The sequence below is a fragment of the Peromyscus leucopus genome, chromosome 4 (genome assembly GCF_004664715.2).
Source record: "Peromyscus leucopus breed LL Stock chromosome 4, UCI_PerLeu_2.1, whole genome shotgun sequence".
NCBI classification, from domain to species: Eukaryota; Metazoa; Chordata; class Mammalia; order Rodentia; family Cricetidae; genus Peromyscus; species Peromyscus leucopus.
This window is the reverse complement of record NC_051066.1, coordinates 129,689,517-129,710,246: the sequence shown is the minus strand read 5'-3', so window position 1 is coordinate 129,710,246 and position 20,730 is coordinate 129,689,517. Positions and strand designations below refer to the sequence as shown.

The window sequence follows — 20,730 nt, the reverse complement described above, 5'->3', positions numbered from 1 at the left end:
CACCACGCCTTCCCTGCCATGATGGGCAAAGTCCCCTGAAACCTGAAGCAGAGTCAAACTCTCTTCCATAAGTTGCCTCTGTCACGTCTTCCCTCACATTGAGGAGAGAAGCCACCAACACAGTTAGAACTCGGAGTTTTGTCTCTCCAAACCCCAAACACCCAGCTTTGGGCAGAGCCTACACATAAATGTAGAACTGATAAATTAATTAAACTAAGCACCCTCCCCCCCCAAAAAAAAACTAAAAGGCACACTGTCCTGAGTGAAATCCCAAGGGAGGATTGTGTAGCCTGCCCTTCTTATTCTTTCATCCAGACTCCCTCTCATCACCAAGCCGGAGCTGAGTCTGCTCCCTCCCTGCCACCCTTGAGTCCACAGATGACCTTGAAGAGGTGGGTGGAGCAGCACCATCCTGTCCCAAGGCTTTGCTGGCTGATGCTGAAAACCCAGGCACCTTCTACTCCCCCTGAGGAAACACACAGAACATGAGCCCTGTGTTCAGCCAGGAAGGAATCGTGGCTTAGAGATTAGCCTATCAGGGAGAAAGATCACAAGGCTTTCACTTGCAGGTACTGAGGCCCCTGCTCTGTCCAGCCCATGCTGCAATGCGTCACTGCTGGGTCTCAGAAGCTCTCCAGCGAACAAGAATTAGACAGGTGTCTGAGAGCAGAGCCCAGAAACGGATCTTGCTTCCTAGAACCAAAAGCTTGCTCGTGACGGGAAAGCCAAAAATGGAAAGGGTGCCTGAAAAAGTCGTGAGCTTTTCACCTGAAATTTTGGAAACAGGGACAAGAATGGGCACGGGGGATGCTGGTAAATGGAGGGGAGACCTGGGCATATTCTTCAGATGCTGGGAAGATCACAGTCCTAGATCTGTCCGGCTCTGGGGCTCAGTGTGTGTCCCCTTCCTCACTAGACATTAGCATCTGCATCCATCAGAAGGAACTCAGAGCCTGCCTGCCTGCCTGCCTGCCTGCCTCCCTGTCTCACAAGGGTCATCTGAGCCTCTAATAACAAGACAGGGAATTCCGCCACCAGTCATAGTGCCTGGACATGGACCACTCATAACCTCCAGCCCCCCCCTCTTGTCACTCTCCAGGGTCCTCTTTCAGAATAGGAGCTTCCTGAGCAAGGAGTGAGAGTCATGATCTGCAGAGATGGACTCCCATCCTCCTCCTCTCTGGGGCAGCTTAGGCGGCTCTGAAGATAGCCCGGGGCTCCACACACAAAGCTGGCCTCAGGCACACACCGTCAGTTGGGAGTTGCAGCTCAAGAGAAGACGTTTAATGCTGAAGTAAGCAGGTCTGCACCAGCTTGCAGCCAGGAACCTCCTCCCCTGGGAGGGGGACAAGAAGGAGGGAGGAAGCAAGAGAGAGACCCGGGTGTCCAGCAAAGATTAAGCAGCCCAGACAGGCAGTCTGGCTTGCTGATGGTGACTCTACATGGCTCTGCCTCAGTGTCCCCAGGCTTGGGGAAAGAAAGCTCTTGAATAGCTGGCTCTCCTCATGATCTTGCTCCGCGCTGGTAGGCGAGTCCACTGGATATCACAACATAGCCCTGGAAGACCAAGAAAAACATAGGCTAATTCAGAGGCCTATGGGGGACTCCTGGCAGCCCCTTCAACCTGTTTCTGGGTAGTGTTCTTATCAGGAGAGGCCATCACCTCACGGGCCCTCAGTCTCCTACTACTCTGTCACTTAAGTAGCAGCATTTGCCAGGCAATGGTGGTGCACATCTTTGATCCCAGCCCTTGAGAGGCAGAGGCAGGTGGATCTCTGTAAGTACAAGAACAGCCCAGTCTACAGAGAGAATTCCAGGACAGCCATGGCTGTTACACAGAGAATCCCTGTTTGAAAAAAAAAAAAAAAAAAAAGTAGCATCACTCACCTCACAAGGCTACGGAGGGAGAGCCCTCAATGAGATTGGCACACACGCTCTATGCTCCAGGCATCGAGCTCATGCCATTGCTGGTCCCTGACCAAGAGTGCAGAATCACTGGGTTCCTTCTCCAAGCCTCAGCTTCCCTAGCACAGCCAGACACTCCTGTACCTCACATGCTCTCCACACTGCACTACTGAAATCTTCACTCCTGAGGCTGCTCACCATTCCTTCATCATTCATCTATCCATCCAACCATTGGTTCCCTCATTTATCAAGTCTCCACTGAGCCTCTGCCACACGCCAAACCCTATGGAGGATGCTGAGGATTCAACAGAGGACAAATGAGACCCAGTCCCTGGCCATCGGTAGCTCAGGGTCAAGGGTTAGTGATCTAGTCTAGGGATCATTAGCCTCACGTGGCTAACACGACTAATTTTTTTATTTTTTTTTTTAATTAGGAGAGGGGAGAAGAGGCCTCAGACTAGCCTCAAACTCTCTATGTAGCCAAGGATGATCTTCTGATCCTCTTGCCTCCATCTCCCAAGTTCTGGGACTGCAAGCATGTACCACTAGAGCCTGCTAAGTTTTTTAAAAAATAAAATTCAGGTCTTCACTAGCAGAGTCTCATTTCAACAGTCCCATGTGCCAAGTGACAACTTTGGACAATGCTGATTCAAGTCATTTCAGAGAACTCCATCATGCTGGGCTCAGTCATGGAGTGTGTCACCAACAGTCCTGACTCCTCTGTGTTTTGTTTTGACTGTCTCTCTTTTTTATCCTTTTTTTTTTTTGCATGTCTATGTCTGTGTGTGGTGTGCATACATTCACGTTCACGTGTGTGGAGGCCGGAAGTTGACATCGGATGTCTTCCTCAATTGTTCTCTGCTTTATTTACCAAGGTGGGATTCTTGCCAAACCTGGAGCTCACATCTGACCAGTCTTGCTAGCCAGTTCACCCTAGAAATCCCCTGTCTCTGCCTCCTGGGTGCTGGGATTGCAGCTGGGTTACCACATCTGACCAGTGTGAATCCTGGGGCTCTAAACCAGAGTCCTCACACTTGCCCAGCAAGCGCTTATCTATCGAGCCATCTCCTCAGCCCCTAGACTACCCACCTTCATGAGAGTTGATCATCAGAACCTTGAGGCCACCATTTTTAAAGAATGAGGGGGAGCATCCTCCCTGAACAGACACTGATAAGCCCCACTTTGGAAGTTTGTCCCATTTCCTGTCCTGTGCTCGGCCTTGTTGAGGGAATTTGCTCTGAGTTCCCAGGTGAGACAGGAAGAGATCATAGGGGGGTCACCCTGGCTATGTCAGGAATGAATTTCATCCATCCTGAGGCCTACTATTCCAGACCTGGGGACAAAAATCACAGGAGGCTGAAGAAGTTGCTAAATTCACCCACCCAGCTGCAGAGCCGCCTGCCAGGCTGCAAGGAACCTCTCTACCTTCCACCTTAGACACCAGGGGCCACGCCCATCCCTGGACACAGGATCCTGAAACAGTTGAAGACTTGAAGCCTCTGGTGTGAGGTGTGATGAGTAAGGGAGAGCCCCTCCCACCATGGTCTCCCGGGTCCTGACTCCTCCATCTCATTGCAGTTAAGGTTTGTTGTGTGGTCTTGGAAGATGCAGGGTGAGCCCCAGAGGGGTGACGCTTCCTCCCCTCTAAAGAGACTTTAATCCCAGCACTCGGGAGGCAGAGGCAGGTGGAGCTCTGTGAGTTCGAGGCCCGCCTGGGCTACAGAGTGAGTTCCAGGAAAGGCACCATAACTACACAGAAAAATCCTGTCTCAAAAAAACAAAAATGAGAGAGAGAGAGAGAGAGAGAGAGAGAGAGAGAGAGAGAGAGAGAGAAGGAGACTCCCTGGCCACGCAACAGCTCTCACCTCACAGACGGAGACCTCAGGGTGGACATAGTGGAGATTGAGCATGCTGGGGAGGGCAATCCCCATGCCCAGGAGAGCTGCAGTGAGACAGAAGTATCTAAGTTAGTCAGAAGGAAGGGCCCCACCTGCACCAGCCCTGTGCTCGCAGCTTGTGAACACTGAGATCTGGAGTGGGAGGTGGGGTCACCCTCACAGCACAGAGGGGAAACTGAGACAAGATCAAGAGACCATGTATTGGCCACACAAATACATGCCAAGAGACAGAGGCAACAGGCCCCCAAAAACCACCCCCTTAATCTTTGAGCCTGAGAGGGCTTGAGAAATGGGACAGGCACAGAGGGTGTGGGCTCAAGAGGGCACCAGAGAGGCCATAACAGTGGAGAGCAGGACTCACCATTGAGGTGATCCAGCAGGGGTTTCTGGAATGCAGTGCTTATGAGTGTATCCACATGATCCATCTGCAGCCACGGCCACGGGACCAACCACCAGAAAAGACCAAGAGAATGCAGTTAAACATACAGATGGACAGACATCAGAGGCACCGGAAGAGGAGGGTAGATCTCCCACATCAGCTGAACCTTAATCAAGTCCCCAACTGGATCAGCCTTGGAGGTCACGCAGCCCAGGAACAGCTCTAGCCCTCACACCAGAGTTACCAACGGCAGGGCTGGCCAACAGACTGCCTGATGACCGATGGAAGTTAGGCGGGCAGACTGGCAGCTGGGTGGAGAGCTTAGGCAGACTAACTTACATCCCGTGGATGCATGGGGATAAAGGAACATGTGTGTGGTGGCAAGCACCTGACCACGTGACATAATGAAGGACTAGCCAGTGCCAGCCATCCCACTGTCCAGTGAGCTCAGACTGAGGGCTGAGCTGATGAATCGATCACTTGCCCACAGGCAGAGAGACAGGCAAAGAAGTGGGGACAGATGGAGGGCAGGTAGGTCCCTGTCCCCAGGCATCCCAGGGAAGCTATGGTGGCACTGAGGTATGTGCCCTTCTCACCCTTTCCCGTCCCTTCCCAAGGCTTAAGGCAGCCCAGTGTCCCACTCACATCAATGGAGCCCACATTGGAGTTGACCACAGAAAGCTGGACCCCCCTGAAAGAAAAGCAAGGGGTGGGCTCAGGGTGGACCAGCCTCCTCTGAAGGTCTCATCACTGTGTGTGGGAGCACTCTGAGGCTGCTGGGTCAGAAGGCACACTTACCCCAACAAAGATGTGGTCCCCCGAAGCTTTGCCTTGGACACGAAGAGCTGAAGGTTCAGGTTCACCCGCTGGGTACGTGAGGAAAGAGAGTCAGAAGGTTCAATTGTGGAGCCTTCTGCCCCTCCCCCACCAGGGCAGACCACACATGTTTATGGAGCTGGCTAAGCGACAGGTCGTGACTTTACAAGCAACTTTACAAAATAAAGAACGGGTGGGGTCCCTTCCCTTCTTCCCTGTGGGGACCCTTCAGAAGTAACCAGACAGGACCTTCTCAGAAAGTGGAGGCTGTCACAGAGGCAGAGAGTGATGGGGACCTTCTTACACAGGGCAGCCCAAGAAGACTGCTCTGAACAAAGCTTCAACACTTAGGCTAAGAATTGAAAATGAAGAAGAGCAGCCAGGCCAAAAGCAAAGGAAGAGGGCGCTGGGCAGAGGGTTCCACGTGTGCCAAGGTGCTGAGGCAGGACGTCCTGGCATGCTCAGGAGACAGAGGTGAACGAATCAAAGCCAATGAAGAGAGCACCGAGCACGAAAGGTCCTGAGGAGCACAACCCCAACCCCACCAGTCCGGGCTGGCCCGTCACTCACCACATCCAGGGAGAAGAGGAACAGTGAGGCTGAGTGGGGGGACGCAGCCAGGACCTCCACAAAGGGCCGCAGCTGCAGAGTGGAGTTGCCGGTGCGGAGTGTGGCCACGGGTGTGGTGCCCAGCTGCACCTTCAGTACCATGGGCACGGGTTCAGGGAACTGGCGGGCCACCTGGGGCATCAGACGGGGAGACAGAGAGGGCTGTACAGGCTCCTGGTTGTCAGTCTCCCTTGGTGGATATTGATAAGCCATCACCCTCTAATTCATGACTGAGCTCAGCGGGAGGTCCAGCCTGGGCCTCTGGACCAGACTTGGGCTCCTCAGAGGGGGTTCTGCCGCTGGTGTTTTTGCTTTGATCCCAAGTCAAGATTTTGCTGTACACCCTGGCTGGCTTTGAGCTCATGATCTTCCTACCTCCCAAGTGCTGGGATTGCAGGCATGCGGCACTGACTCTGAGCTAGATCTTACAGATAGCCAGGGAATAGGAAAGAGAGCAAGATGGCCCAGCAGCAGACTCACTGCAGGCAGAGGCAAAGAGAAGCCAGTCCAGCTGCCTGGGATGGGTGGTCCTTAAGCTCAGGAGAAAAGGTCAAAGGGCAGGTGCTGACACCCCCCACCCCCACCTTGAAGTAGATGGAGCCCATAAAAGCCCCGCGCAATCCCTGAGCCTCTGGCCTACAACAAGCAGAAATATCACCCACCTCAGGGATGAGCTGGCCCAGCGTGGAGGTGTTCAGAGGGTTGTTCTTTGCATTCTGAAATCAGTCCCCATCATGACAGGGTTTAAGGCAGTTTCACAGTCAAGGCCACAACTTGGCCGTATGGATAGAGTTCCTTACCCATGGGTTCCTTCCAAGGGCCATCCTGTTGCCCCAACTCTAGCTGCCCACTGCCCATGACTCCACATCCACAAGATGTCCCCAAAATGGGCCACGGGGCACCCTGCCACAGGACCTGGGTGACAGATCCAGCCCTCACCAGCTTCCCTGTGATGTCCAGGTTGAGGGAACCAGCCTTTTGCAGCATCAGGAGGGCACAGTCGAACAGGTGCTGGGAGAGCCCCAAGGTTGCCATGGCACTTTTATCACCCAAAGGCCATGGCAACACAAAGTGGTGAGCACCATGCAGAGGCTGGAGGATGGGCTTGCCAAGCAGGAAAAGAATAGCCTGGATAAAGGCAGGGGCGCACACGCAGGGCATCAGGAACGGCAGGCCTGTAACAGACCCAGGGCTCCCAGGCACCAGCCTAGCAGTGAAGACTTAGGCCGCACGCCCACCTGGAGTACCAACCACTTTCTTCCCTTCACCTTCTACCCTCTTAGGATCCTTCCAGGACACCGAGGACACCAGCACCAGACTGACTGGAGGTACTTACTCTGACATCCATAGACATATAGTTACTGGTGACAGTGGGCATGCTGGTCACAGAGTATCGGATCTGGGACTCAGGGCCCACCGGGGTGAGTCCTTCATGAAAACAGAAAAGCATTGAGCATCAGTCCCTCACTGGGCCAGCAAACAGCTACCAATGACCTTTCTCAGCCACAATGAGGCCACAAAGTCATAAGCCCAGCTAGGCCTCCCTTGAAGGCATGCACCCAAATCTGCTTCATGCACCCTGCCTGTTGACTGATGAAGACACAATTCTAACAGGTATGTTTGCTAACATTCCCAATCAGTGAAAGACTATTGAATCCAAATTATGGAAGGAGAAGGCTCAATCCAGGCACAAGTACCATCTGACGGAGGCAAGAAGGATGCACAGACAAAAAAAAGATTTGACACCGATCAGCCAGAAAGCGACTTCCGCTCTCTCTTTTCTCATCACCACAGAGTTCACCCAAGTTATTTCACTGCACGCACAGTATGGTCAGTTCCTTCTCGCCCGAGATGGCACACACAAGTCAATCCTCTCCCAAAAGCTTTGGCCTCTCCTCCTGAACACACATCTCCTTCAGGAACTCCAACACCAGAGCAAGGACATCCAGATCTAACTTCATACAAAGCCTCGAGGAAGCTCTCAGGGAAGCACAGCCAAGAGGCCTGGGCTGTGAGTCTACTCACAGGTCAGAATATCCTGCCTTTGAAGATCTCAAAGGTAACCAGCACATCCTCAGAGATGGCTGCAAGTATGGCAGGCCAGAGTTCAGGGTTGGGAGAGCCTAACTCAGCCACAGTTCTACCCTCAAAGTCCTGGATGACCCAGGGTTTTTTCATCGTTCTATGTGTTTTGTCTGGTGCCACATGTGTGCCTGGTGCCTGTGGAGGCCAGAAGAGGGTATCATGTTGAATTCCCTGGAACTGGAGTTACAGACAGTTCTGAGCTGCCATGTGGGTGCTGGGAATTGAACGCACGTCCTCTCTTAACTGCTGAGCCATCTCTTGGCCCCAGTGGCCCAGTTATGTGTGGACTTACATGTATATTTTGAATACCTATTCATATATATGAATATACCCATTCATTATAAAATATCAACTATGGGTTTATCTTATGTGCTTTGTATAGTTTGTTATATTTAAGCATGTAAATATATATTTAATAGTATTATGAAAATAGATTACATATTAAAATATATAAAGACACATTGATAAGTATATATCTCCCTTCAGCTTTGTTTTCCTGTTGTCTCAGCTGGATTTAATTTCATTTCCACTAATATTTTGAAGATTTTTTTTTATTGGGAAAGCAGCATAGTGTGGCTCCCTTCCTTGTCTGTCAGTGGGTCTCAGTTTGGAGGCAGGAGGAAGGGGCAACAGGAAGGGATTTGGAGACTGGTGGACTGTCCTGTCTCCTGAGTTACCTGTCTCTGTATTTGTCAATGCTGTGGACACTACAAAGGTCAAATTGCTGCATGTTTAAAAATGAACAAAACATTAATGTCATGGTGGATATTTAGAATATAGCCTGGCAGTGGTGGCACATGCCTTTAATCCCAGCACTCCGGAGGCAGAGACAGGCAGAGGATCTCTGTGAGTTCGAGGCCAGCCTGGTCTACAGAGTGAGTTCCAGAACAGCCAGCACTACACAGAGAAACCCTATCTCAAAAAAAAAAAAAAAAAAAAAAAAAAAGAGGAAGGAAGGAAGGAAGGGAAAATATGGCCCAGAATCCCAGGTCAACTTTTTTTTTCAATATTTTCTTACACCACAGTAAAAGATACTTTTGTTACACAGCCTTCTGGAGACATGTGGCTAGCTGACACACCCCTTTGGTTTGTGCTTTTTAATGGACTCTAAATATCTGAGGTGATAGAAATGTTAATGTACTTGATTGAACTATTCCACATTATACCCACAAATTAGGGCATCACTTTACATACTGTAAATACATACAGTCCTACATCATCAATTTACAATACAAATATTTTTTCAATAAAATAAAGAAATCACAGCTTCCCTCACTTCACACTCTGGGTGTACATGACTCACATAATCATCCTCCAGGGCTGGCCACGTGGAGTCCCTTATTAGATTTTTTGTTTTTATTCCCCAAAGACAAAGGCAAGAGTTGATCTTTGGGAGAAACACAAACACAGGGCACCTGAAGGTAAGCCTGCTGAGGAAGGAGGAACACACACTTGCTTGTTAATTCTGCCAGGCCCTTAACCCATGCTGCTTCATAACATCAACACATCCAAGACCTGGGAATTCTCATCCCTGTTTTCTGGATAGAACGGTGTGGATGAGTGACTTCCCTAAGGTCACACAGCTCAGGAACAATGGGACTTTAATTCCAATGTGTGCCCTTTCATTCCAGTCCAGGTACCTCAGCTTCTTGCCACCTCCTGTTTAAGGTAAGGTGAAGGTTGAGGGGAGAAGGGAATCAGGAAGTCAAGGAGACAAGATAACTCTGAACTGGCCAGAGCAGTGGATGAATTGTGAGGAGGGGAAAAGCAGCATGGGCCTGTTCCACATAACCTGGGGTTGATGACAGCAGGGCCTATCTACTAAAGAACCCACTGTGAGAAAAGTCAGGCCCTGCCCTGTGTCCCTGGGATAACCCCAGCCTCCGGGTCCTCTGATCCCCTTACCCCCACCCTTCACACTGTCCCAGCTTGCATCAGCTGAGCATCACTAGAGCAGCTCCAGCCTGACAAGACCAGTCGCAGTACCAGGGAAAGGATGCCAGGGTCAAGGCAGCACTGGTGGGTGCCACGCAGGTGCGGCTTCAAAATTGCCCATGGGGAAAGTGATAAAGCCCTTGGTAAGCCTCAGACCGAATGGTTTGATGAAGGGAGAGGTTGTGTGGGATTTGAAGCAAATAAGATGTCCCCAAGTTATCATGTAATGACCTTGTGCAATTAGACCTTAAGTACTGATGCCTGTGGCTAAGAAGATGGGACAGGCCTGCTCGCCAGCCTTCATATCCTACCACAACTAGTCTAGGAAGCCACATGGATACCTTCCCGTGTCCTCAAATAGTAGTGCAGGTCAGTGTGAGGACAATGAGGAATACCGGGGTGTGACCCATGACAGCTGAGGTTTGTGGGTGAGCACTCGGCTCCTTGCATGCCAAGGCGTTTCCACCCAGGCTCAAAAAGTGCCCCAGTGAGAGATGGCCCCAGCTGTTCACACAGTTCAGCTCGTCAGCAACAACAGCAACAGTAGCAACAACTTCTCCTCCTCCTCCTCCTCCTCCTCCTTCCTTTCTGCCATTGTCAAGACTTAGAAACCAGAACTAATGATCATGCAGTGCCCAGGGCATGGGCACGTATGTGTTCTTTTCCTCTTTGAGAGGGCTGCAGAACCAGCGTACAAGTATCCAGGTAAAGGGCATACATCATATCCACAGCCACCTCATGATAGCCGGGGGAGCCTTAGGGCCCAGCACCTCCAATGACACACGCACCCCTCACCACAGTGGCTAGCCTCCCTGTGATGGTGCGGGAGGGTTCCCCAACTCTGAGGATCTCTCTCCTGAAACACTGAGACTCTGACAACGAGAACGGTTCTAGGTCCTGAGAGCCAATGGGGCTCAGTTTCTCCAACAGCAACACTCGTTGTTTAAACATGTGCTTTTATTTTGATTTGGGGCAATTTGGCCTAAAATTGGTAGATTCTAGAATCAAAGAGTTAGTTCTGGAACCTGTAGGCTGCCAAGTTCTGTGAATAGTCCTGTGTTTTGGGGAGTCCTAGGTCAGTGGCCTTCCCAGGGTCCTCCTTTTTCCCAGATTAATTGAAAAGAGAACACTATTTACAATCAGAAGCCAGCAATGAGGACCACACCACCAGGTCCAAGCGGGGCATCTTTGAAGGTTCTTAAGGCCCATGGGCCCAGCCCTCCCATCCCCTGGGGTCCAGGTCTTACCGATTAAAGTGCCCAAATGGACATTGAGGTCCTGCACCAGGCCAGATACTTGCAAACACAACTGTAACAACAGAGAGAAAGCTGTTGTGAGGGCTGTTTAGAGCTGTGGGTGGGGAACAGCCGGGCTGCAGGTCCTTGCCCCCAGAAGCCCCCCAGGTGCACAGCAAGCTGGAATCCTCTCCTCTCCTCCTTGAAAGGCTGGCTTCCACCCCTCCTCGGGTGCTGAGGAGGCAAGAAGAGCTGACAAAGGCTGAAGGGCGAGCAGGACACGGGCATATAGCAAGGAGGGGCTGCAAGCCAGGGTGCCCACAGCCTGGGAACATTGCCATCCCCTCTGGGGTGCAAATGGCACACACTAGGTAGACACGCACACTTCTGCTGCTGCCCCTTGTGGATGGGCTGAGTCAGGCCAGGGAAAAAGAGCCTACTCCCTGGCAGTGAGACCCGGGGCCCATGGGTATCATCTCTCGGCAAGTTAGCTGCATGCAATGATCAGACCTTCGATTTCAGCCATCGCGGCAGACTGGCTCTGCACTCCCCAGTTCTGAATTCCTCTCCTCCATTAGTACCCTCATCCAAGGCTAGCCTGTCCATTGCACAGCCCAGGGGGAGGGGCATCAGGTTTGTCTACTTTGTTTTTAATTTGTCTCGACTGCCTGAGAGATTTGCCACCGTCTCCCTAGCTCCCTAAACTCAACCCATTACCCCACTCTTCCTCAGCACTGCACAGAAGCCTCTTTCTTGTTCTCATGAAGAAATTGGAAGTACCCTATGAAGGGCCTTTTATTTTAAAAAAAATCACTGGCTGAGGTAAAGTTTGAGTGGTTTGTGTGTGTGTGTGTGTGTGTGTTTCACCATCACATACATGGACACACACGTGCACAAAACACACATGTACAGTACACTTACATGCATTGAAGCCCATGCACACACACATGCACATCAAGATACAATGCCCCCACTGCTCATGCCTCAGGTCTTCCAAGCTAAGTCATCTGCCAGAAGCCCCTTACCTTGCTGCTCAGGTCCACTCTGATGTGTTCCTGCACCAGGTCCAGCAGCTCCTGGGAGGAACTGGGGAAATGGCACAGAAAGTGTCCCTGAGCTCCCTGGGCATGGCTCTTGGCAGAGCCACACAGACAGCTGGGACAGAAGTCTCTGTCCTCAGCCAGCTGCCCAGAGATCCCATCTGAGACCTTGTCATGCTCCAGATGGTGTTAGAACAGTGGTCCCCACCCCCACAGAGGAAGAGCTTTACTCTCAGAGAAAGGATCCTTCTTCTCAAGGTTTGGAAGTAGCCAAGATGCTGGGGGGGGGGGGGTCGGGAGAGACAGATGACGGACACTGGATCTTGCAAAAGCCCCATGTGGCCATGTTCTCAGCCAGCTGGCTCCGGTGAGTAGGCTTGGAGAGTGGAGCTAGAATCCCCGGTCCGTTTGTCACTGTCCCTTCAGTGCCCTGAGATGCTCTGCTGAGAATCTGCCCAGCTCTGCACTTCCGTTTCCCCTCTGAACTAGGGTGGAAGCTGGTGTTTCTCAACAGCGGCCCAGAGGAACTCGTGGCTCTTTGGTTTGATCTCAGCCACAGCCCGCTTCACTCTGGGAGGAAAAGCTTGATCTGCGTTTATAGCACCCGGCTCCCTTCTGCAGCCAGGAGGGACCCAGCACAGCTGGATTTCTGTGCTCACTGCTCTCTGGGGTAAAGGTCAAGCTTTGTGGGACTGGTGCACTTCTTTTAGGGTGAACGAAGCTAAGGAAAGAGCAGGTATAGTGAGGGGGCTCACAAGCAATGGGATGGTGAGGTCTACCATGAATCACCTGTACTCTGGGCCTCCATTTGCTTCCTGTGGCATGGGGACCCTTACACAGCCCTGATCAGACACTGGAGCTCATAGAGATGACTCCTGTGAAGAGCTAAGAGTGGCATCCTCAGTTCCAAGTGGCAGCGGCTGTTAGCCTCACATGATGACTTGAATAGCCACCTGCCACAAAGCTTGGCTGGTCCTACCTGACCTCCCATCCCTGGACTGTCAACCTCTACAGGGAGGGGTGGCCTGTAAGGGCCCCAGCAGGCAGCCCAGTTGGCCTCATCGTTACTGGTTAGTGTGACCTGGTAGCTGATAGAGGTAAGTGGCCAAGACCCAGGCTGTGTGGCGTCAGGCAAGTCCTTGGTCCTCTCTGAGCCTCACTGTGCTAGGTCATAGAACAGGTGTGATGGTGAGTCTCCTTGATCCTTTGTGGCCACTGGATGAAGACTTGAGTGAGAAACTCGAGTAACGGCCCCATAGCCTTGGTGTCAGGAACCCCTGAGACCCAGTGCTCCCAGGAACCCACCTGTTACTGCTGTCCAGCATGCTGGCTGGGCTGAAGAGCGAAGAGCAGGTGGAGATGCTGAGCACAAGGGTCCCAATGGAATCCCGGGCCACGTGCACATCAGCCAGCAAGGCCACAGGCAACACTAACTCCATGGGCTCCGGGACTCTGCAGGAGTCAACAACATCTCAGCTCTAGGGTCGGGGGTACCCATGACAGTACCACTAATACCATCACAACACAAAGGCACTCATGCCGTCATAGAGCCAAAGAGCACCCACACCATCACAGAGCCATGGAGCACTCATCATGACAGAACTGAAGAGCACCCTAACATCACATATGAAGGAGCACTCACCATCACACACTAAGGAGCACTCATCATCACACACTAAGGAGCACTCACCATCACACACTAAGGAGCACTCATCATCACACACTAAGGAGCACTCATCATCACAGCACTAAGGAGCACTCATCATCACACACTAAGGAGCACTCATCATCACAGCACTAAGGAGCACTCATCATCACACACTAAGGAGGACTCATCATCACAGCACTAAGGAGCACTCATCATCACACACTAAGGAGCACTCACCATCACACACTAAGGAGCACTCATCATCACACACTAAGGAGCACTCATCATCACAGCACTAAGGAGCACTCATCATCACACACTAAGGAGGACTCACCATCACACACTAAGGAGCACTCACCATCACACACTAAGGAGCACTCATCATCACACACTAAGGAGCACTCATCATCACACACTAAGGAGCACTCATCATCACACACTAAGGAGCACTCATCATCACAGCACTAAGGAGCACTCATCATCACACACTAAGGAGCACTCATCATCACAGCACTAAGGAGCACTCATCATCACACACTAAGGAGCACTCATCATCACAGCACTAAGGAGCACTCATCATCACACACTAAGGAGCACTCATCATCACAGCACTAAGGAGCACTCATCATCACAACACCAAGGAGCACCCACAACATCACAGTGCTAGCGCAAAGCAATAAAGATAAAAAATTCCTTGAAATATCAATGCACAACTTGAGCATTAAATGCAGTTACGCAGAAGCTGCCTGGCACAGAGAAATAATGATGCTAACACAACTTATTAAGCACCTCCTCTGTGCTTTGCACTGTGGAAGAGGCCAGACGCCATAATTAAAGCACCAGATCCATTCAGTTCAACCCTTACCGACCCCTGCAAGGTTCATCTCCCTTCAGATAAAGAAACTGAGAGCTGGAGAAGCAAAGCAGCTCCACCAGCAGCACAGCCATTGGGGCGGGACTAAGGGCTCCAGGGCTCTCCCCTGTCTCTCTCCTCCAGAGGGTGGGAAGGAGCATGAGATGTTATTAGCCCCTCCCTTCACTCTTCCCTAGTAGAGACCCTGAAACTCCTGCCCTCCGACAAGGAGACTCACTCACCGAAAGACTTTGACCGTGAAATTGACTGCCGCTGATAAGCGTACCCCCAAACCAGCAAGGAATTTCAAGTGGAGGCGGGGCAGGTGGACATCCAGAATCTGGACCCTGTAGGGTTGGAATCCAAGGGACAAGGAAACTCCCATTAAACATGGAGTCAGCTCCAGGGAGGCTTCCCTGAGCCAACCCCACATTGTTGATGTTATAAAGAAGGACTTTCTGGCGAGAGGTGGTAAGCACTCCAGCTCAGAAGGCATGCAAGACACCCAGCTGGTACAAAGGCAAGCAGAGGGGCCTGGCCTCAGCCAGGGCTTAGCAAGATGATCATGTGGGTTTCCAGCAGCTTCTGACGATATGCCAAGAAATACAAAATTAGGGAAAGAGACACTGAAATCTCCAGAGTATTCTGTCAACACCTTTGTCCCCCAGCAACAGGAAATGCCCAGTAAGTGACTCCATGACTTCCTTTTGCCTAGGTGAAAGTCATTTTCTCCCTGCCCAGTAGTTGGGAGGGCTAGGGTTGGGACGATTCAGACATCAGAAAATGCCCACTTTCAAATGCCTCATTTTAGCCTGGGGTGACATGGACCCATGACTATTCCCACTACACGAGCCAACCTTAAGCCTATTGCATTCATCCACGGCCATCCCAGATACGCTCCTGCTGCTGAAAGCAAGGGTCCTCTGGTCCAAGTGGTTTGGTACCTACCCAGTGCATTGTTAAGGTCATGGCCACTAACATTTAAACAGCACTCCAGCCCTACCTCAGGGGTCTCAAACTGGTGGCCCCAAGCTGCCTGTTTGTTGACCTGTGCACTGTTCTGGTGTCTTTATGTCTTTTTGTATTAGTTTCCGTCATTCACAATTATAGACAAGTTAGGCCCAGTATTTCAAGGCCTTGATCAGTGTATTTCAGGAAGCTGAGGCAGGAAGATTGCAAGTTTAAGGCTAGCCTCAGCTACATAGTGAGGCCCTGTCTCAAACAAAACAGGAACAAAAAAAAAGAAAATTATAGCTGATAGATAGGTAAGTAGGTAGTATGTAAGTAGGTAGATAGATTTCTTGAACACCCAAAACTCTGGCAATAGCCAGTTGGTATCCCCATAGGGATAGGTACAATAGCTACTGTGTTTGAGTTTGGGATGTCTCCATCCCTTTGGGGCTTTGTGCATTAAGAGGGTGAGCATATAGTTAAGATTGTCCTTGTGTTTAAATTTAGTGTCAAGAATTTGGAGGAAGATGATAGTCTTACCAAATCTGTGGGCCCCACAGTCTGAGCCCCTGAGAGCAGTCTTACCAGGTGACCCCATCTGCCAAGTCTTCTTATAATCTTGCCTGCTGGTGAAAGCCTCTCACCTGGGAAGGCTTACTCACCTATGGACCCATATGCTCATCTGATAGTCCAGAGCATTATGTCCAGTAGATGGGAGCACTTCATTGTGTGGAGTATCTACCTGCAGCTGGAGCACTCTTGAAAGACTCACTCAGGATCCCCATCCTGATGAGCCAAAGCACTCACTCCCTTGGCCAGAAGAATATTCCAGGTAGCAGCAGGAGGACTGGAGCACTGTCTCTAGAAGATGGGAGCACTCACCTGGTAGACTGAAGTACTTCACCACTCCGATCCAGGAAATCAGAGACAGTGACCTGCAGGGCCCGCTGGAGAGGGACTTTCCCAATGTCCGACACTGTGGATCCAGGGCAGGGTGAGGTCAAGTGCCTGGATCCACCAAGCATGGAGAACACATCACCTATCACCTGTCCTGCCCTTCAGGTAGAGGCACTCAGATACCAGATGGAGCAAGCTTGAAGTGGCACATGGGGAGAATGGCTGCTCCATGCAAGCCCACGAGGTGCTCCCTATTCATCCTGTCCTCCCTTTCCCACCGCTTCTTCATCCCATTCCTCCAAGACGAAAATCCTTAGCCCTCTTGTAAGTCTCCATCTGAGCCTCAGTTGTACCCAGAGCTCTCCCAAGTCACCAAGCTGAAGGAGCCACCCACCAATCCTGGTTTCTGAGGAGGCATCCCCTGGGAGGAGAGAGGAGGAGCAGCTTCATCCTGACCACATGTGCCCCAGGTGCTGGACACAAATGCCAGCTCTGCCGTTCACTGCCAGTGTGGCTGCTCCATGCCAGGCTTTCTCTACATGTGCACTGATTACAATGCTCATCTCTCAGGGCCATCGTAAACAGTCAGTGCACAGGCATGCTCCTCATGCTGGTGCTGTGGACCTTTACACTAACAGTAGCTGTCCCCACAGAGTGCTCCAGGTGTGCCAGGCGCTGTTTGGAGCACTTTCGTCTCTTCTTATGCCTAGTTTACAGAGAGGTGAAGACACCTGGATAAAGGAGTGTGGCTCTGAACCTGCCGACTTCCCCCTCACCTGTACTATTAGGCCCCAGCTAAGTAGACAGTGGAATCCAAAAGAGAGACAATGGTTCTAGAAGAAAGCATGAAATTAAGCCAAAGGGCTAGAACTTGGTTCAGACTCACTAGCGTAGTGAAAAGTCTTTGATGCTATCTGAGCCTCAGTTTCTCCAAGCAAGAAGAAGTAAGGCCATGATGTCCGTGCTCCTGATGCCCACCCAAGTCTGGCTGAGCTGAGACTCCATCCACAGTGCTCCCTGACACAGGACCTGTACTCTGAGGCTTGCAGGGTAAGTGGGGAAGACTCCAGAAGAAGCTACTCATCCAGGCTTGGAAGCACTGTGGGCTGCACAGGCCTTCTGCCAGGTTTCCACCCACAGAGAACAAACACAGGCAGATGAGCCAGGGAGACCTGGGGACAAAGGAGCCCTGCACAGAACAAGCAAAGGGCAGGGCAGACACCCCAGGAGGCCATCCTCAGGTCCCTGTCCCTGGCATCCATTCCTGCCGTGTGTGAATCATACTCCTGCACGGATCACTGACCACTTTCCTTGTCTGTCCATCTCCCCGGATGCAAGGTCCTAGAGAGCTGTGTGTGCCCTGGGAGAAGCCGCTGACTCTCAATTTCGTGTTCTAGCCATTAAGGTCCTTCTCTGATCTGGTTGGAGTCCCTCACATGCTAATCAAGTAAGATTTGACCTTTGGGGAAGCAACTCTAGACCCCATTTTGGTGGAACCCCAAAAGTTTCCTGAGAGGCAGCTGAGGGGAAGGAAAGATTTCTGTGCTGGGATCTTGGACCTTTGTGACTTTGTTCTTCTCTGTGGGCCTCAGTTTCCTCATTGTGCCTTTGCCATGGGAGAGGGCAGGACTTGAAAGCATCTAGCAGTAAAGCCACAAGGGAGAGACCTGCACCCCCTCCCTCAACTCTCTCCCCCAACCCTCACCACTACCTCCAGCAGCACAGAGCAGCTGGTTCTCTGCAGCTGACCCCTGCAGAGATACAACTTCAGAATGCTCCCTGTCTCTCTGCACTTGACACCCCTCTCCTGGTCCATATGTGAGCACAGACACCACACATGTACATATGTGCACTTGGGGTGCAAGGCACACCTGTGCACACACATTCAGACACATGCCACAGGCACACACCCTCCCCAGTGCTCAAATCACATCTCTCTAACACTTACAACGATTATAACAGTTATGAAGTCAGCCACTCAAGTTAACTAGCCTAGGTCCAGGGGTAGCACATGCCTATACTCCCAGCAATTAGGGAGGCTGGGGCAAAAAGGACTGAGGATTTGAGGATAGCCTGGGCTACCTAAGGAGACTCTGTCTCAAAAAAAAAAAACCACCATTTAAAAGTAAGTCCTCTTTTGTTTTAGGGGTTTTTTGTTTGTTTGGGGGGGGTGTTTTGCTTTTAAGCATATGCTTACACAAGGCACAAGGGGCATGTGCACTTGCACGTTCACACTACATGCTCACCACAGACTCTATAATTAGCTACTGAGCAGCAGGACACAGTGACACATTCAAAAATCCAGGTCCTCTGCTGGTACACACCTATAATCCTAGTATCACAAGTTCTAGGCCAGCTAGGATGCAGTTCTAGGCTGGGATGCAGCTCAATAGTAGAGCTGTTGCCCAGTATGCATCAGGCTCTGGGTCCTATGCCAAGCACTACAAAAATAAAAAGCACACAGGTCCTCTGCCATGCCTGTGTCCTCACCTACGCCCAAGGTGGCAAGTTGGCGGTTCTCTTACCATAGTCCAGTGCTGCCTTGTTGAGTCGGACCACAGTGACCGGCAAGGAGACACCGACCCCGGCTAGCAGCAGCACCAGCAGCAGGCCCAGACTGCATGTCCCAGCCATGGCTGTCCCAGCCACTACACCAGGCTCTGTAGTCAGGGTAGCAACAAGCATTAGGGAGCTTGGGCAGCTATCCATCCCACCCTTGGGCACTCATGTCTCGTCCCAGCCTGTATCCATGCTGAGTGGTGGTCAGAGCCCTGCTCCAAACCTCAACACATCCATCTTTGCACTTCTGTTTTGGAAACTACCTGCTTTGTAAGACACAGTGAGAGTGTCTAAAAATAGCCAAGACCGCCCCCCCCCCACAAGAAGATGTGGCCTTTCCTGAAGTGACACGGTTGGGAGGGGGTGCAGAGGGGTAAGACCCAAGCAGTGTCAGAAGAGAAGGGTGAGGTCATGATGGGGATATGGAAGGCAGTTATGTGTCCTGAGAAAAGGATTCGGCCCTACTAGAGTACGAGTATTCTACAGCCCAGTCACTTGAAGCCGGTGTCCAGCCCATTGTGCCAGACTAGCCTGGTGTTCAGCTGTCTAGACCTTACCAGAGAAGACCCAGGGCAGCTCCCACCTCCATGTCATCCTAGCCAAGTGAGGCATGTCCTAAGAGTGACCCACCAGGTCCCCCGAGACCAGATCAGCCTAACAGTCAGGTGTGAACCCAGTTCTCCCCACAGCTGCAGGAATGAGAAGTCAGTGCTCCAATGGGCCGGCTGAAGCCCAGCAAGGTGGCACTTGTCAATGTCCCCTGCAAGGCCAGGGACAGGGGGTGCCTGTCGTAAGGGGGTGGCTGGAAGTGGCGTCCCCCATGGACCCGAGGGAGGGAGAAGCAGCCGCCCAGCTCATTCCTACCTCAAAGGTTATGAAGCCAAGTGGACACTCTGCCTGGAGACGCTTTGCCCGGAGAACAAGTGCACAGGCTGCTTTTTGAGGCTCCCCCACTGCGGCCTGCAGACCACGAGGCGGGAGCGAGGGAGTGGCCGGTTTGCTTGTGGTTGCAAGTGTTTTTCCTGCAAACACGGCCTGGTCAAGTGTCTCCATTTCCCTGTGTGATGCGTCTGCCACGCACACAAGCATAACTGCTGGCTGCCGAGGGACCCTGGAACTGGGCCGTTTCAGCTCAAGGATCTGTAGCTCTCTGGAAGGAGGACTCTTCCCAGGAGTGTTCCCCTCGCCATCCTCACCATCCTCACACACATGTAAGGTCACAGGGAAATGGGTCAGAGGGAAACGGGTGTCTGAGGATGGGTAGATGGTATGGCATGGTGACATCTTGGCTAATGATGTCACTTCAAGGGCACAGGTGTGAAGAGTTCTATGCACGGATACGGTGGACTGTCGCGTGAAGGGACTGTGGGTCTAGGATAGTGATTTGAGGTGCCTGTGTGTATGGGAATGCAGTGGGCTGCTTTCTAGGGTGGGAGTATCACACACATGTACTTACATGTGTATACACATGTGCAATGGCCTGGCTGTAGGAACTCCCTTCCATCCTTCTGAGTAAGTCACCTGGGCCACAGACACAAGTGACCTGGGGGACACTCTCCTACCCTAGAGTCCCGTGTGACTCCTACTGAGGCTGGGTCTTCACTGGCACATATGGAACTAACTGCAGACACCATCAAGTGTTCCTGGAATATCCCTGCCTCCCAGCCAGTGCTCCTGGCCTGGTTCTCGGAGGCAGAAAGAATGAGGCATCAGAGATGGCTAACATCCCACTCCCAGAAGCAGTTTGCCTACCATTGCCCAAGACTAGGTCCTTTTGTTCACTCAGCAGACATGGAAGACATGCACAAATATTGACCAAAGCCTTTCTCGGTGTTTGCTTTTACATGAATACTTCCTCTTCTTCAGTTCTTCCAGCACGAGAGGCTCTTGGGTAACATCCAGGCGACATAAAGGAGAGTC

At 51.6% G+C, this 20,730-nt stretch overlaps 1 protein-coding gene across 1 annotated transcript; it reads right to left on the bottom strand.

Moving 5' to 3' along the window:
• Positions 1-1,263: 1,263 nt before the first annotated feature.
• Bpifb2 (BPI fold containing family B member 2) lies at positions 1,264-19,760 on the bottom strand. Its single transcript, XM_028887514.2, has 16 exons — positions 19,675-19,760; positions 18,777-18,911; positions 16,237-16,330; positions 14,646-14,750; positions 13,208-13,354; positions 11,888-11,948; positions 10,875-10,935; positions 6,944-7,035; positions 6,547-6,735; positions 6,270-6,323; positions 5,569-5,739; positions 4,981-5,048; positions 4,828-4,873; positions 4,165-4,228; positions 3,771-3,847; positions 1,264-1,557 (listed from the first exon to the last, which is right to left on the bottom strand). The coding sequence occupies exons 2-16, from the start codon at positions 18,883-18,885 to the stop codon at positions 1,504-1,506; spliced, it is 1,392 nt and encodes a 463-aa protein (XP_028743347.1). The 5' UTR covers positions 18,886-18,911; positions 19,675-19,760; the 3' UTR covers positions 1,264-1,503.
• Positions 19,761-20,730: the final 970 nt, after the last annotated feature.

What these genes read in the sequence shown, in the direction of transcription:
- Bpifb2 (XM_028887514.2), bottom strand. Translation starts at nt 18,885, where the DNA reads ATGGCTGGGACATGCAGTCTGGGCCTGCTGCTGGTGCTGCTGCTAGCC. An exon ending in CCATTTGGGCACTTTAATCG is followed by an intron (nt 7,036 to 10,874) that starts GTAAGACCTGGA and finishes GTTTTCATGAAG; the next exon opens with GACTCACCCCGGTGGGCCCT. An exon ending in CTGAGGTCTCCGTCTGTGAG is followed by an intron (nt 1,558 to 3,770) that starts GTGAGAGCTGTT and finishes TTGGTCTTCCAG; the next exon opens with GGCTATGTTGTGATATCCAG.